Below are 12500 nucleotides of genomic sequence, written 5' to 3'. Positions count from 1 at the left end.
GGGTTTAGGGTTTAGGGTTTATTATTCTGTCTTTGTCTATACAGCCAATTGCGCTGCTGCAGCAGCAGCAGCAGACTTGCGAGGCTGCAGCCTGGAGCCCTCACGACTCAAATCTGGTGAGCCTAGGGTTTAGGGTTTAGGGTTTAGGGTTTAGGGTTTAGGGTTTAGGGTTTGGGGCTGAGGGTTTAGGGTTTAGACGAAGGCCACCAGAAAACAGCAGCCAGCAGCGCCTCTTGAACTTACGAAGAATTATCCTTCAAGTTTGCTGTCCGCGCGGCTTTTGCTGCTGCTGCTGCTGCTGCTGCTGCTGCTGCTGCTGCTGCTGCTGCTGCTGCTGCAGATACTGACGGCTCACAGCCGCAGCAGCTGCCCCTCTTTGCTGCACACTGGCGGCAGCAGGGGAGGTCTCCTGTCTCTGTGGGACCTGCGCCTAGCCAGCAGCAGCAGCAGCAGCAGCAGCAGCAGCAGCAGCAGCAGCAGCAGCAACGGGGCTGCTGCGGGCTGCGTCGGCGGCTGCGAAGACCCCCACGGCGCTGCTGCTGCTGCTGCTGCTGCTGCTTTCAATCCTTCTTTAAGCTTCTCTTGTCTTTCAGGAGGAACTGATGGAGCTTTGAGGTTTTGGGATTTGAGAAAGATGCAGCAGCCCGTCAAAGTAGGGTTTAGGGTTTAGGGTTTAGGGTTTAGGGTTTAGGGTTTGGGGGAACTGATGGAGCTTTTAGGTTTTGATATTTGACAAAAATGCAGCAGCCTCTCAGGTTTATTATCCTTTTTGATGGTTTCTAGTCATCTTTTTCAGGGTTTAGGGTTTAGGATTTATGGTTTAGGGTTTAGGGTTTAGGATTTAGGGTTTAGGGTTTAGGATTGAGGGTTTAGGGTTTAGGGTTTAGGGCTTAGGCGGCTGTGGAGCAGAGCGCCAGCTGAGAGGATTTAGAAGTTTACAATTTATTAATTTAGAGTTTTTAGTTTTTAATTTTTGAATTTATTTATTTGTTTTTTATTTCAATTATTTGTTTTTAATCTTATTTTGACAATATGTTTTATTTTATTCCATTTGTTGTTTTACTTAAAATTTATTTTTATTCTTTTATTTATTTATTAGCTAACTGCATTTATTATTTATTTATTTATTTATTTATTTATTTATTTATTTATTTGTTTATTTGTTTATTTATTATTCATTAATTCATTATTATTCGTTACTTCATTATTTATTTGTATTTTATTTTATTCGTTTATTATTTATTATCATTTCTTTATTCATTTGCTTATTATTATTTATCATCTATTTATTTACTTATTACCAATTAATTATTTTATTTATTTATTTATTACCGATTATTTATTTATTTATTTATTTATTTATTTATTTATTTATTTATTTATTTATTTACTTTAATGTTTGCAGATTCTGAGAGATGTTCATTCTCACTGGATTTCTCACGTGGCTTTTAACCCCTTCCACGACCAGCTGCTGCTCACCGCGGGCACGCCAAACCCTAAACCCTAAACCCTAAACCCTAAACCCTAAACCCTAAGCCGTAGGGTTACTCGAGGCGGCTCAAACTGCTTGCAGTTGTTGGAATTTTTCGGTGAATTTGCGATATTAATGAATTAATTTGTTTGTTTTGACGAATTATTCTTTTATTTATTTATTTTAATTAATTATTCTCCATTTATTCTTCCACAGGCACCGACGGCAGCGTCAAGCTGCAGTGGGTGGAGGACGCGTCGGGTGTATGTACACCTCAGCAGCCCAAAGACAGACTCATCTGCGTCGACGAGACGAGCGATGTAGGTCAAAAAAGGTCCAAAAAGCGCAAAAAAAGGTTCAAAATAATCCAAAATAATCAAAATAATTAAATAATAATCCAAAAATAATTAATTAAATCCTTTTAATCGTCAAATTGATCCAAATTCCACCAAAATCCGTTCCAATTCAAGCTGGGGGGGTCCCGGTTGAAAGAAATGAAGCTGAAGGGCATGAGGAACAAAAAGAATAAAATAATTAAAATAATTAAAATAATTAAAAGAAATAAATTAATAAAACAAATTAAATAAATAAACAGAAATAAAATAAAGAAAGAAAAAGAGACAAAAAGAAACAAAAAAAGGGCAAAGAGGCGCATAAACCTAGCTGCTGCTGCTGCTGCTGCTGCAGCGTCTTCGCTGCTGCTCGCTCTGCGCCTGCTGCTGCTGCTGCAGCCCCGCCCCACTTGCTGCTGCTGCTGCTGCTGCTGCTGCAGCCCCGCCCCACCTCCTGCTGCTGCTGCTGCTGCTGCTGCTGCTGCTGCAGGATAGCTTGTGCGGGCTTTGCTGGTCTAGCTGCGACGTTTGGCTATTTGCTGCTCTTGCTGCTGATGGTTCTTTGCTGCTGCACCATGTGCCAACAGCAGAGAAGTATAAAATACTTTTATGAGGTAATTTCACTTTTTGTTTTTTATTTTATTTTTCTTTTTTGTTTTATTTGTTTTTTATTTCTTCTTCTCCTTTTATTTGTCTTTTTTATCTCTTTATTTCTTTTTTATGAAATCATTGTTTTTCTTTTTTGGCATTTTATTTATTTTTATGTTTATTCGTTTTTGCTTTTATTCTTTGTTTCTTTTATTTATTATCCTTCTTATGTTTTTCTCTTCTGCTGCTGTTTTTTCACAGGCGACTAAAGCCCTTTAAGGGTTTAGGGTTTAGGGTTTAGGGTTTGGGGTTTAGGGTTGAGGGTCGCTAGGGTTTTGCTGTTGCTGCTGGACAGCAGCAGCAGCCACAAAAGCAGCAGCAACAGCAGCAGCAGTGGCAGCGGCAGCAACGGCAGCAGCAGTAGCAGTGGCAGCAGCAGCAGCCTCAACAGCAGCAGCAGCTGCAGCAGCTGCAGCAGCTGCAGCAGCAGCAACAGCAGCAGCCAATACGGCCTTCATTACCGTCATTTTGCTCCAAAACAAGTTTGCTTTCGAGGTCCTAAGATTCGAGGCTTAGAGTCTAGGCTTTAGGGTTTAGGGTTTAGGGTTTAGGGTTTAGGGTCTAGGGTTTAGGGTTTAGTTGGCGTTTGTCCACTGGCAGATGCAAAGGCACTTCTAGCTGTCGATTTGCGTTTTGTTTATTCATTTTGATTTTATTTATTTGCATTTTTATTTTTACTTTTTAAATTCATTATTATTTTCAATTTACTTTTTACTTTTTATCATTTATTTTATTTTTTACTCAACTTTTTTCTAAAACCCTCAAGCGCTGAATCAGCTAGGGTTTTGGCTAGCTGCAGCTAGCTAGCTGCAGCTAGCTAGCTAGCTTGCTGCGGCTAGCTAGCTATGCTGAGCGGTGGCTAGCTAGCTAGGCGTAGTTGTGGCTAGCTGCAGCTAGCTAGCTGCGTTCCCTTATGGCTTGCTGCTGCTAGTTAGCTGCAGCTAGCTAGCAGCAGCAAGCTGGAGGCAGCTAGCTAGCTGCAGCTAGCTAGCAGCAGCAGCTAGCTAGCAGCAGCAGCTAGCTAGCAGCTGCAGCTGGCTAGCAGCAGCAAGCCATCTGCAGCTAATTAACAGCAGCACGGTAGCTATAGCTAGCTAGCTGCTGCTAGCTAACTGGAGCTAGCTAGCTGGGCCCAGCCGTGAGTTAGCTATAGCTAGCTAGCTGCAGTTTGCTGCAGCTAGCCAGCTAAATTAAGCTGTGGCTAGCTGGCTAGCTGCAACTAGCTGTAGCTAGCTGCTAAGCTAGCCACAGCTAACTAAACTCGTCTGCCGAGCTGCAGCTAGCTGCTGCTAGCCGTAGCAGCTAGCCGTCTGACTAGTTCAAGCTAGCTGTGCTCAGCTGCAGCTAGCTGCAGCTGCAGCTAGCTGTAACCACCTCTAGCTAGCTGTAGCTAGCCGTAGCTAGCTGCAGCTAGCTGTAGCTACCTGTAGCTGCCTGTAGCTAGCTGTAGCTAGCTGTAGCTAGCTGTAGCTAGCTGTAGCTAGCTGTAGCTAGCCGTGGCTAGCCGTGGCTAGCTGTGGCTAGCTGCAGATAACTACAGCTAGTAGATGCAGCAGCTGCGAGGGAATTGAAGATCCAGTTTATCTTAAAGTTAAGAGTTTAGCGTTTAGGGTTTAGGGTTTAGGGTTTAGGGTTTAGGGTTTAGGGTTTAGGGTTTAGGTTTTGGCGCCGCAGCTTCCTCTGCTGCCTTCCTAGAGGCCGCAGCAGCAGTTACGCCCAAGCCCTAAACCCTAAACCCTAAACCCTAAACCCTAAACCCTTAACCCTTTCTGTTTTAAAAGAAAATATATTTCAAAGAAATGGCGGCCCAGGGGCGTCAGCAGTGCACGTTCGGGGTGTATGTACACCTCAGACTTCCTCGCGCGGCGGTTTCAGGCTTTGGAGTTTAGAGTTTAGGGTTTAGGGTTTAGGGTTTAGGGTTTAGGGTTTAGGGTTTAGGGTGTAGAGGTCAGGGTTTATGGTTTATGGTTTAGGTTTTTTAGGGTTTACGATTTAGGTCTCAGGGTTTATGGTTACGGCGCGGAGACTCCAAACCCCAAACCCTAAACCCTAAACCCTGGAGAAAGAGTTCTTGCTTATTCCCTTGAGCAATGCATTTAAAAGTCATTAAGTAAGTTTTCTATCAGTTTCAAGGGTTTAGGGTTTAGGGTTTAGTGTTTAGGGTTTAGGGTTTCTGCTCAGAGTGCACTCACTCTGTTTCGCTACAGCGTTTGCAAATAGCTCTCCCACTTAGTGTTTAGAATTTAGGGTTTAGGGTTTAGGGTTTAGGGTTTAGGGTTTAGAGTTGGGTTGGGCATGAGTTGGGTTTTGCAGTGGTCAGGTGTGGGGCAGCAGGGTCACCTTGAGGGTTTAGGGTTTAGGGTTTAGGGTTTAGGGTTTGAAACGGCAGTTGACAACGAGAAACTTGCAACAGAAAAATCATTTGGTGTAATTTATTGCCAAGGGTTTAGGGTTTAGGGTTTAGGGTTTGGGGTTTAGGGAGGAATAGACAGCATCAAGTCAGGCGGCGGTCGCCGCTGCAGCTGCAGCGGTCTGCTGCAGCAAACCCTAAACCCTAAACCCTAAAACCTAAGCCCTAAACCCTAGACCCTGAGCTGCAGAGCCAAACTCTCAGCCTCTTTTTATTTGAAAAGGTTTCTTTGCAAATAAAGGTACTGTCCATAGCAGGGCTAAACCCTAAACCCTAAACCCTCAACTGTAAACCCTAAACCCTAAACCGCCCACTGGCAACCAGAGGTCACCCCGCACGATGTCGTTTGTGGTTTTGCTTTGAAGTTTGGCTCCCAAACCCTAAACCCTAAACCCTAAACCCTCGTTCCGGCAGCGCCTCGCGCCCCCAAACCCTAAACCCTAAACCCTAAACCCTCATTTTCTTCGCCTTGCTGCGCCACAATGGCCTGCACTGCAGCAGCAGCAGCAAACCCTCACTTGAAGCAGCAAAAAAGCACAGGAGCAGAATCTCTTTATGAAGAAGAGCCCCTGACTCCTTTATATCCTTCTTCGGAAGCAACTGCTGCTTCCACTCCCGGCTCAACCACTGCAGCAGCAGCAGCAGCAGCAGCAGCAGCAGCAGCAGCGGGGGCCAAGGGGGCCAAGCCTGCTGCAGCGGGAAACCCCCAAACCCCCGACGAAGCAGCAGCAAACCTCAAGGGGCCCCAAAACCCCACAGGGGACCTGAACCCTCCTTACACCCAAAATGCCCCCAGCAGCAGCAGCAGCAGCAGCAGCAGCAGCAGCAGCAGCTGGTGGAAGCAGGTGCTGTTCGCTCTGGGGTTCGGGACCCACAGAGTTGAGACCTTTGGAGGCGTCAGCAGCAGCAGCAGCAGCAGCAGCAGCAGCAGCAGCAACGGGGGCTCTCTGGGGTCCCTGTCTCACCCCCGGGGCCGCGAGGGCGCGCTGCTGCACGGCAGCACGCAGCAGCAGCAGCAGCAGCAGCGGCAGTGGCAGCAGCAGCAGCAGCAGCAGCCAGCAGCCTACGTCAAAAGCCACCGGCAGCAGGTTTGCTGGGCCTTCGTTTTGGGGTCTCTTTGTCTCTTAATAATGGGAGCTCTCTGCTGGAGTTTGTCTCCTTTGCCAGCAGCAGCAGCAGCAGCAGCAGCAGCAAAACGCTGCTTGGCGGCCTTCGAAGCAGCAGAAGACGCAGGGCTGCTGCTGGGGGGCCCCAGCAGCCTTGCTGCTGCTGTCAAGGACTACTTGCTGCAGCAGCCGGCGCAGAAGCAGCAGCTGCTGCACCAAGCCTGGATGGCCAGGCAGAAGCAGTACCAGCAGCAGCAGCAGCAGCAGCAGCAGCAGAACGAGCAGCAAGCAGCAGCCGCAGCAGCAGCAGCAGCAACTGCTGCTGCTGCCACCTTCGGCTCCAACAGCAACTTTATGGCCAGCCTCGTCGTTGATGCAGCAGCAGAATACCTGTCGCTGCGAAAGGGAGTGGTGCAGCAGCAGCAGGCGTACGGTTTGCTGCTGCAGGAGCTGCAGCAGCAGCAGCAGCAGCAGCAGCTTAGCGAGTTGCTGCTCGATGAGACGCAGCTCAGGCGCCTTGCTGCTGCTGCAGAGGCGGCACCAGCAGCAGTACCTGCTGCAGCAGCAGATGTAGCAGCGAACCAAGAAACAGCAGCAGCCGCAGCAGCAGCAGAAAACACTGCAGCAGCTACTTCATTAGCAGCTGCTCAAGATCAAACAGCAGCAACTGCAGCAGAAGCAGCAGCAAACGCGCCTAGGCCGTCAACCGAAACGCAGCTGCAGCAAAATCCACAAGGCACAAATGACAGCCACAGCACCGTACAGCAGCAGCAGCAGCCGCAGCAGCAGCAGCAGCAGCCGCAGCAGCAGCCTCAGCAGCAGCAGCAGCAGTCGCAGGAGCAGCCGCAGGAGCAGCCGCAGCAGCAGCAGCAGCAGCAGCAGCAGCAGCAGTCGCAGGAGCAGCCGCAGGAGCAGCCGCAGCAGCAGCAGCAGCAGCCGCAGCAGCAGCAGCAGCCGCAGCAGCAGCAGCAGCAGCAGCAGCGAGCTCATGAGCACGGACACACAAGATGGCGTAGAACGAACTTGGACGGGCAAAGCCAACAGGGGGAGGAGCAGCAGCAGCAGCAGCAGCAGCAGCAGCAGCAGGCAAAGGATCAGCCCAAGGACGAAGAAAAGCAACAGGAGCAGCAGCAGGAACAGCAGCAGGAACAGCAGCAGCAGGAGCATCAGCAGCAGCAGCAGCAGCAGCGGCAGCAGCACGAGCAACAGGAGCAGCACGAGCAGCACGAGCAGCAAGAGCAGCAGGAGCAGCAGGAGCAACCGCAGCAGCAGGAGCAGCAGGAGCAGCAGCAGGAGGAGGAGTCACGGCAGCGGCAGCAGCAAGAGCTGCTGCAGCAACACAGACGATCTATTCGAGAGGCCCTGCTGCTGGGGGAGCTGCCAATGTCCTTGCAGCAGCACCTCGGTGGCCTCAGCAGCAGCAGCAGCAGCAGCAGCAGCAGCAGCAGCAGCAGCAGCAGCAGCCTTGACGAAGAGAGCGACACCACTATCAGCCTCGAGAAGGAAGTCAACGACATCAACGCCGGCGGCATCCCCAGCGACAGCAGCAGCAGCAGCAGCAGCAGCAGCAGCAGCAGCAGCAGCAGCAAGCTGGTGGCTGAGGCTTCGCGCCTGATGGAGGAAGCAATGCTGAGGAAGCGCAGAGCCACAGAAGCACTAATTGCTGTTTTTGTGAAAGGAGAGCAGCAGCTGCAGCAGCAGCTGGTGTCTCTCATGTCTTTGCTGCAGCGCAGCAGAGCAGAAGACCTGCAGCAGCAGCAGCAGCAGCAGCAAATGCAGGCGCAGCTGCGCATGCTCTCCCACGAGAAGTCGGCGCTGCGCAGCAGCAGCCACCAGGGGCCAAGCAGCACACAGCAGCAGCAGCAGCAGCAGCAGCAGCAGCAGGAGCAGCAGCAGCAGGGGGAGGAGCAGGTGCTGGAATGGCAGCAGGAAGAGGCTGAGCTGCAGCAGCAGGACCTGCTGCTGCTGCGCGCGGAGCAGCAAGCCGTTGCTGCTGCTGCTGCTGCTGTCCGTGATGTGCTGCAGCAGGCGCAGCAGCTAGCAGCAAAGTCGCTGCAGCTGTACACCATAGAGCGGAAGCTTTGGGACATGCAGCTTGCTGCTGCGACGCAGCAGCAGCAGCAGGTTGCTGCTGCTGAGCCTGCAGCAGCAGCAGCAGCAGCAGCAGCAACGGCAGCGACCGAGCCAACAACGGCAGCAGCAGCATCAGCAGACAGCGCAATTCTTGTGCGTTCCCTTGCTGCTGCTCCTGCTGAGGGCACAGCAGCAGCAGCAGCAGCAGCAGCAGCAGCAGCAGCAGCAAAGTGCCCCATTTCTTTTGCTGCTCTCCGCATGCAGCCCCAAGGAGAAGCTCTTCTGAGGGCCCTCAAGGAGCGCTCGGGAGAGCGGCAGCTGCTTGCTGCTGATTTGGCGCTGCAGTGCAGCAGCGCGCAGCAGCAGCTGCTGCTGCCTCCCTTCTTTGCGGATTTGCTGCAGCACTTTCCCCTGGCTGCTCTCTGAGGCTTAGGGGCAGCCCGGAAGCCGCTGCAGCAGCAGCAGCAGCAGCAGCAGCAACTGCAGCAGCCACAGGTACAGTATCAGCAACAGCAAGGACAGCAGCAGAAGTAGCAACAAAAACAGCAGCAGGAGCTGCAACAGGGACTGCAGCAGGAGCTGCAGCAAGACCTGCAGCAAGACCTGCAGCAGGAGCTGCAGCAGGAGCTGCAGCAGGAGCTGCAGCAGGAGCTGCAGCAGGAGCTGCAGCAGGAGCTGCAGCAGGAGCTGCGGCAGCAGGTCGAGTGTATGTACATGCTGCTCAGGTGTCTGTACACCTCAGCAGCAGCAGGTAACGTGTAATTGTTGCTTCTTTGTAACAAATGAATTAAATTAAAATAAAAATAAATTCAAAGAAATGCATTTATCTCCAAACAAACTTTGCGCCTAAAAGGCGGGCCCGAAGCCCCCCCAAGCCAAGCGGCTGCAGCAATTACAGCCCCACAGCAGCAGCAGCAGCAGCAGCAGCAGCAGCATGCTGCTGCTGCTGCTGCTGCTAGGGCTGCGAGGGCTGTTTTCCGGGGAGGGCGAGGGCCCTCCGGTGCCTACTGACTTATTCACTTCCCAAACAGGTGCACAGAGAACAGCAGCAGCAGCAGAAGCAGCAGCAGCAGAAGCAGCAGCAGCAGAAGCAGCAGCAGCAGAAGCAGCAGCAGCAGTAGCTGCAGCAGCAGTTGAAGTAGTACAAATAGCAGCAGCAGCAGCAGTAGCGACGGCAGCAGCAGCAGCAAGAGTGAAGCTGCGCAGCAGAGGCAACATTAAGGCAGCAGAGCAAATAAATGAATTCAATGGGGAAAATAAAACATTAAATAATGAATTAAATGGAAATTAATAAACAAAAAAACGAAATGGAAAAGAAAAAGAAGCCCTTGCTGCACTTGCTGCAGCGCTGCGGTGTACGTACACCGCAGCAACCGACACAAAGAACCACTAATAAATGAATCAGTTGCTGTTTAAGAAATAAATTAAATTAAATTAATTAAAATGAAAAGGTAAAAGAAAAATGAATTAAAATGAAAAAAGTGAAAGAGAAATAAAATCAAAATGAAAAAAAGAGCAAAAGAGAAATCCAATTGACAACATTTTTGAAAATTTGGGGTGTATGTACACCTGCGCCATCCTGAAATGCCGCTCAATTGACTTTTCAATTTTCTTTCTTTTCCAGAAAATAAAAAAAGAACAAAATAAAAGAAAAAAGAATTATTATCTTGAATTATAATTCAAGAATTAAAAAAAATGAACATCCAAGCTCTCGAAATTAATATATTTCTCCCAAAAAGGCTTAAAAATAATTAATAAAAAATAGATTAAAAATAAATTTTCTTTACAAACGGCTCCGCTTGTTTGAAATGCCAAATAAAGAAAAGTTTTATTTTCATTTATTTCATTTCCTTAAAGTCCATTTCTTGTCAAATAAGAAAACAAACCTTCGATTTCAATCTATTTTAATTTATTTTAATCTTTTATATTCCGAAAGCTTTTTTGTTGTCAAACAAAAAAAATAAAAAGTTTTGATTTAAATTAATTTAATTTTAATTACTTAAAGTCATATGCGCCTTTTGTATGGCCTTTAACCCCACGGGGGCCCCCAAACAAAAAATAAATAAATCTCTTTTTCTAATTTTCTTTTAATTCTTTTTCCCTTCTTTCTTAACTTCTTTTGTCTTCTCCTTTTTCTTCAATCAAAAACCCTCAAACAAATCCAAAAAGTCCCACCTGCAGGACCCAGAAGGGGCCCCTCTTGGGGGCCTCCTTGGGGGCCCCCCAGGGGGGCCCCTTCAAGTACACATCAGGGGCCCCCTAGGGAGGCCCTGGTGGGTACTGGAGGGGGTCTAGAAGAAAAGGGGCCCCTCAAAAAAATGAAAGTCTTAGGGGTCCCATTAATACCTTCAAAGAGCCTCTTGGGGCCTCTAGGGGCCCCTAGGGCCTTTACTGGGTACTAAGAGGGGCCCCCCGTGCGAAGGGGGCCCCCACTACTTGGGGATGCCCAAATGGCACTACAGGGCCCCTTCTAGGCCCTACAAAGGGCCCCTACTGGGTACTCGGGGGCCCCCTAAGGGGCCCCCAGAGGGGCCCCCAGGGGGCCCCAAGGGTTCTCCGGGGGGGCCCCCAGTGCCTAGGGGGCCCCCAGACGCCCTAAGGGGCCCCTTCTAGCTCCCTTAGAGGGCCCCTACTGGGTACTGAGGGGGCTCTGCAGCTACACTGGAAAGCCACTATGGTGGGTACCTGGGGGCCCCCAATTGGGGGCCCCCAAGGGGCCCCCAAGAACACATCAAGGGCCCCCAAGGGCCCACTTTTGGCCCCGGGGGCCCCCCTGTTACTGCAGCAAATCCCATTCCCCAAAAGCGCATTTAGAATTCCTAAAAGCCACTCATGGGGCCCCCAAAAACCAATTAGGGGCCCCCAAGGGCCCCCTTGGGGCCCCCAAGGGCTAATTAGGGGGCCTTTAGGGGCCCCTTGGGGGTACTCGGGGGCCCCTCGGGGGCCCCCAATATGCCTTTGGGAGTCCTTAAGGTGACAGTGGGGGCCCCAAATAATCCTTTTGGGGCCCCTAAGGGCCCCTAATTGGTCCTTGGGGGCCCCAAGGGGCCTCTTAGGGGCCCAAGGGGCCCCCAAGGGCCCCCAGGGGCCCCTAAAGGCCCCCAAGGGGCCCCTACAGTACCCTAAGTGGGGCCATTGGGGGCCCCCATGGACTCTGTCTGCTGCTGCAGCTGAAACCAGTCAAAAGGGGCATATTCGCGTTTGAGGCGTTCACAGTTTTCTTTGTAGAGCCTGCACACAAACCCTAAACCCTAAACCCTAAACCCTAAACCCTAAACCCTAGACCCTGGGCCCCGCATGCGCAGTGTTTAGAGCTGAACTTTTGCGTCGGGTCTTCTTAAAGATTCTCTAGGGTTTAGGGTTTAGGGTTTAGCAGAGACTTGTCTACAGGGCTGAGGGTTTGGGGGTCTTAAATTCTAGGGTTTATGACTTTAGCCACAGCTAGGGTTTGGGGTTTGAATGAGGTTTTTCCAAATAAGGGTTTAGGACTTCAGTGAGGGTTTAGGGTTTAAGAAACGAGGGTTTAGCGTCTATACAGGCCTTGCTAACCAAGGGTTTGAAGTTAAAAATGGGTTTAAAAAATAAGGGTTTAGGGTTTAAATGAGGGTTTACTAAAAAGGCTTTGTGGTTTCTATTATTAAAGCGTTGAATGCAGGGCTAGGGTTTAGGGTTTAGGGTTTAGGGTTTGCCTCATGTCTCTGAAGGGTCTTTCTGTTTTTTCTTTTTCCAAAATCCCTAAAAAGACCTCCAAGCCAAAAGTGCTGCTGAACTCTTCGCCGTCGTCAATAACGTGCGCCAAGCCATCCTCTGCACACCCCAAACCCTAAACCCTAAACCCTAAACCCTAAACCCTAAACCCTAAACCCTAAACCCTAAACCCTTATTTCGGCCCCACAGGGCCCGCGAGCCTGCTTCCCAGCCCCTGTGCCGCTTGAGGCCCTCCGCCGCGGGGCTCCCGCACGCCCTAAGAGCCAGTGCTAGGGCTTAGGGTTTAGGGTTTAGGGTTTAGGGTTTAGGGTTTAGGGTTTACCGAGGGAAAAGTCGACGTGAATGTAAGGAAAACCCTTGGGAATTGTCCCTCGAACTCCCCCCCTGCCTTTTGCCTCAATTACAGTTTTGTGGCTTTGCCAAAAACCCTCGCTTTCCGCAAAGGCCTTTCGATAGTACGTCTGCAGCCGCAAACCCCAAACCCTAAACCCTAAACCCTAAACCCTAAACCCTAAACCGCGAACGCCAAATCCTAAACCCTGAGCCCCAAACCCTAAACCCAAGCCCTAAACCCCAAACCTTAAACCGCAAACCCTGAACCCTTACCCAAACCCCAAACCCTAAACCCCAAACCCTAAACCCTAAACCCTAAACTCCGAACCCTAAACCCTTATCCCTGAACCCCAAACCCTAAACCCCGAGCTCTAAACCCCAAACCCTGAACCCCACCCCAAACCCCAACCCCCAACCGG

General features: G+C 50.2%; 3 protein-coding genes across 3 annotated transcripts in view; 2 read left to right on the top strand and 1 right to left on the bottom strand.

The window, feature by feature from the left end:
• ENH_00034880 (hypothetical protein) overlaps positions 1 to 921 on the top strand; it is a gene marked incomplete at both ends in the record, with an annotated part of 1904 nt that extends 983 nt beyond the window's left edge. The window contains 3 exons of the mRNA XM_013580354.1: positions 45 to 116; positions 341 to 652; positions 895 to 921. Of these exons, the coding sequence (XP_013435808.1) occupies positions 45 to 116; positions 341 to 652; positions 895 to 921 (411 nt within the window). The remainder of the gene's footprint in view (positions 1 to 44; positions 117 to 340; positions 653 to 894) is intronic.
• Positions 922 to 5343: 4422 nt separating this feature from the next.
• On the top strand, positions 5344 to 8466 carry ENH_00034870 (hypothetical protein, conserved; the record flags this gene model as incomplete). Its single annotated transcript, XM_013580353.1, has 1 exon — positions 5344 to 8466. The coding sequence occupies one exon, from the start codon at positions 5344 to 5346 to the stop codon at positions 8464 to 8466; it is 3123 nt and encodes a 1040-aa protein (XP_013435807.1).
• Positions 8467 to 11162: 2696 nt separating this feature from the next.
• Positions 11163 to 12209, bottom strand: ENH_00034860 (hypothetical protein, conserved; the record flags this gene model as incomplete). The annotated part of the gene is made up of 3 exons (XM_013580352.1): positions 11163 to 11271; positions 11811 to 11847; positions 12071 to 12209. Coding segments are annotated over 3 exons (285 nt in total), but the record flags the coding sequence as incomplete, so codon positions are not given.
• Between the last annotated feature and the right edge of the window lie 291 nt (positions 12210 to 12500).

This window comes from Eimeria necatrix, genomic scaffold (assembly GCF_000499385.1).
Source record: "Eimeria necatrix Houghton genomic scaffold, Enh_scaff254, whole genome shotgun sequence".
Taxonomy (NCBI): Eukaryota; Apicomplexa; class Conoidasida; order Eucoccidiorida; family Eimeriidae; genus Eimeria; species Eimeria necatrix.
This window is presented reverse-complemented; position numbering and strand designations above follow the sequence as displayed.